The sequence below is a fragment of the Thecamonas trahens genome (assembly GCF_000142905.1).
Source record: "Thecamonas trahens ATCC 50062 unplaced genomic scaffold supercont1.63, whole genome shotgun sequence".
Classification (NCBI taxonomy): Eukaryota; order Apusomonadida; family Apusomonadidae; genus Thecamonas; species Thecamonas trahens.
Genome location: NW_013657617.1, coordinates 124975 through 127688, shown reverse-complemented (window position 1 = coordinate 127688; position 2714 = coordinate 124975). Strand labels below are relative to the sequence as shown.

At 60.3% G+C, this 2714-nt stretch overlaps 1 protein-coding gene across 1 annotated transcript; it reads left to right on the top strand.

Annotated features, from left to right (window-relative positions):
* Positions 1-817: 817 nt before the first annotated feature.
* Positions 818-1606, top strand: AMSG_10709 (uncharacterized protein; the record flags this gene model as incomplete). Its single annotated transcript, XM_013897839.1, has 1 exon — positions 818-1606. One exon carries the CDS (start codon positions 818-820, stop codon positions 1604-1606), a length of 789 nt encoding a protein of 262 aa, XP_013753293.1.
* Positions 1607-2714: the final 1108 nt, after the last annotated feature.

Sequence of the window (2714 nt, the reverse complement as noted above, 5' to 3'; positions counted from 1 at the left end):
GTGGGAGGGGGGGGAAGGGAGTGGGTGAGGTGTAGCCGTGGTCAGGGAGGTGGGTGGAGGGCAGGTTGGACGGAATGGGCGGTGGGCGGTGGGTGAGGGGGGGGTGGGGGGTGGGGGGTGGAGGATAATATTTTCGGGGGGGAGGGGTGGGGTGGGTGGAAGGGTTGGAAAGGTGTAGGGAGGGGAGAGAGAGGGGGTGGGGGGAGCGGTTGGGGGAGGGATTAGAGGCTGGGAAAGCCCCGATCGAGTTTAGGAGGGGGGGGGGGAGGGGGAGGGGGGATAGAGTACGAGGGACGCCGACCCGGCTCTGTGTTAGCGGTGGGGCTTTTTGAAGGTCATGACCCCCCATCCGCGCCGCACACCCTCACCCACCCACCCACCCACCGCCAGCACACCCCATCCCACATACACGCAATCATACGCACATCAAGGGATGGCTGATACTGGCCATCAACCAACCATCCAGAAAACTCGCGCATGCAAAAACCACGCCGCCGAGTTCTTGGTATCACGCCGACGCCACGCGAACACATTGTCAGCTCAGCGCCCTTGCTCCGCATGCTCCATTCCCATGACCCATCCACGAATACCATCAGCTTCTCTATGCCATTCTCTACAAGCCTCTCTCTTCGCTCGCATCACTTGCCCATACCCAGCCCCATCGTCAGTTGCACCGCAGTACGGCGACCAATGAAAAAAAAACGAGTGACGCGGCCAGCAGCTTCCAATCACGCACACGTCGGTTGAGCACGAGCACGAGCGCAAGCGCAGACGGTGTGCGGGACGAGAGCAAAGGCTTGTCTGCTACACCATTGCCATGGCTGCACCACCGCCTTACGACGCCGCTGTTGCTGCCAAGGGCACTGTGCCCATGACCTCGCCTGTGGCCTACACGCCAGGGAGCTTCAATGCCGGCGCGGGCAGCCAGGGCGTTGGCCACGGAAAAGGCTCTGGCCGGGCACCTCCGCCATCGTTTACGCCTTACGGCTCATCGCCTTACTCAAATGTGCCATCTGCGCCACCGGCACCGATTCCTGAGCCGCCAGCTGGCAACCATAGTGGTCCGGCCGTGGCCACGTACTCGGGCGGGCAGTACTCGCACGCGTACGGCGCGTCCAACACGACGACGACCAACGAACGGATGCGGCGGCGCGAGGGCGGCTTTGAGATCTGTCCGCTCACTCTCTCGATGGACTTTCTTTCGGAACAGATCCGTCCCTACGATCCGCCACGCTCTGGCTGGGAGAACGGCACCTTCCACACGCCCGCCCGCATCTGCGGATGGCCCATCTGTGGCTGTGGCAGCGCCCCACGGGCGTGCATCGCCATCGGCGCCTTTCCCGTTGGCGTTCTCTTTGCCCTCGGCTGGGTCACCTTTTCCTACGGCGCCGGCATTGGCCAGGCTTGCTTTGGTCTGCTCATGGCCGTCGGCCAGGTCGCCGTTGCTCCGCTCGGTTGGGCCATCGGCCAGTTGGCCCTTGGCGTCATCGCCGGTCTCGGCCAGCTTGCCACAGGCGTCTTTGTCGGCGGCATGGTCCGGCTCGGCAGATACGATCTGCTCAAACTACTATCCGATGGCAAGGTCGAGACCGTCACGATCGCGTGAGGGCAATGAGCGTAGTGATTGAACAATTGCAGCGAGCGATCACTGTTGCCTCACGCTGAGGTTGTTGATCTCAGAAAAGACCAGATCGAGCGCCAGCGACTGGCCCCTCCCACACACACACTTTCTCCCTTCCCACCCAAATTACACCCTCTTATTCGCCCTCTTTCCGATCTCTCCCCCCCTTCATCTCCACCCCCATCTAGGCAACTTTCTGCAGTTGATTCGTCCCCCGATCCCCCATACAGGCTCCCCGATGGGATGCGATGCCGGCGACTGGATCGGATCCATCCATCCATCCATCTCTTGGCGGCAAAGCAGGAGGACGCGAGGTGAAGGGCAGGTCGGAGGATGGAGGGACGGAGATGTGACTCGTGAACGGAATACGCCATGTAGCGGAGATTCAGTTGTACTACGGAGGTGGAGATGTTGTGGGCTTTACAGATGGCATGGTGATGGTGGTGTACAGTGAGCGAGGCGAGCAGTTGCGCCTGCGCAGTGCCCCAGCGGTGGCGGTATACGCAAACCCATACATGGAGGGGCCAAATTTGACGGAGCGAGTATGTCATTGAGCGAACGCCTTTGCTTAAGATGCGATTGCATACTCGATAGGATCTATTGAAAGTGTAAATTGCTCTTTCTCAGTTTCAACTGAGACAACTTAACAAACGTCTGTCGATGATCTGACGTTCCCCTCGTGGGCAGGAGGCACGCCTGTCGACCATGCGTCGGCTGGCTCGATGATCGCGCCCTCTACGGAGGTGCATCGAGGGGAACGCGTCTGAAGGCTTTTATTCTTTTTTGCTCGTGCCACTACCCTCACGGCCTTCCACGACGTGATATGGCCTGATCCAGAGTTTAATCGAGATGATGGTGTGATGGGTTGGTGGCCTGATTGCTTGCCTCATCCACATGATACACGGGGATCGTCCTGAAGCTCGTCCAGCCCAATATCGACCGCAAGGTGTCCTACTACTCGCTCTTTGTGTTTTACGCGTTACCGCAGAAGAAAGTGATCAAAGTCCCCTTGGAGTGGACCATCAACCTGACCGCCCCAAACGGGGGGGGGGAAGGCATGAATGGGGAGGGGGGGGGGGCGGGGACCGGAACC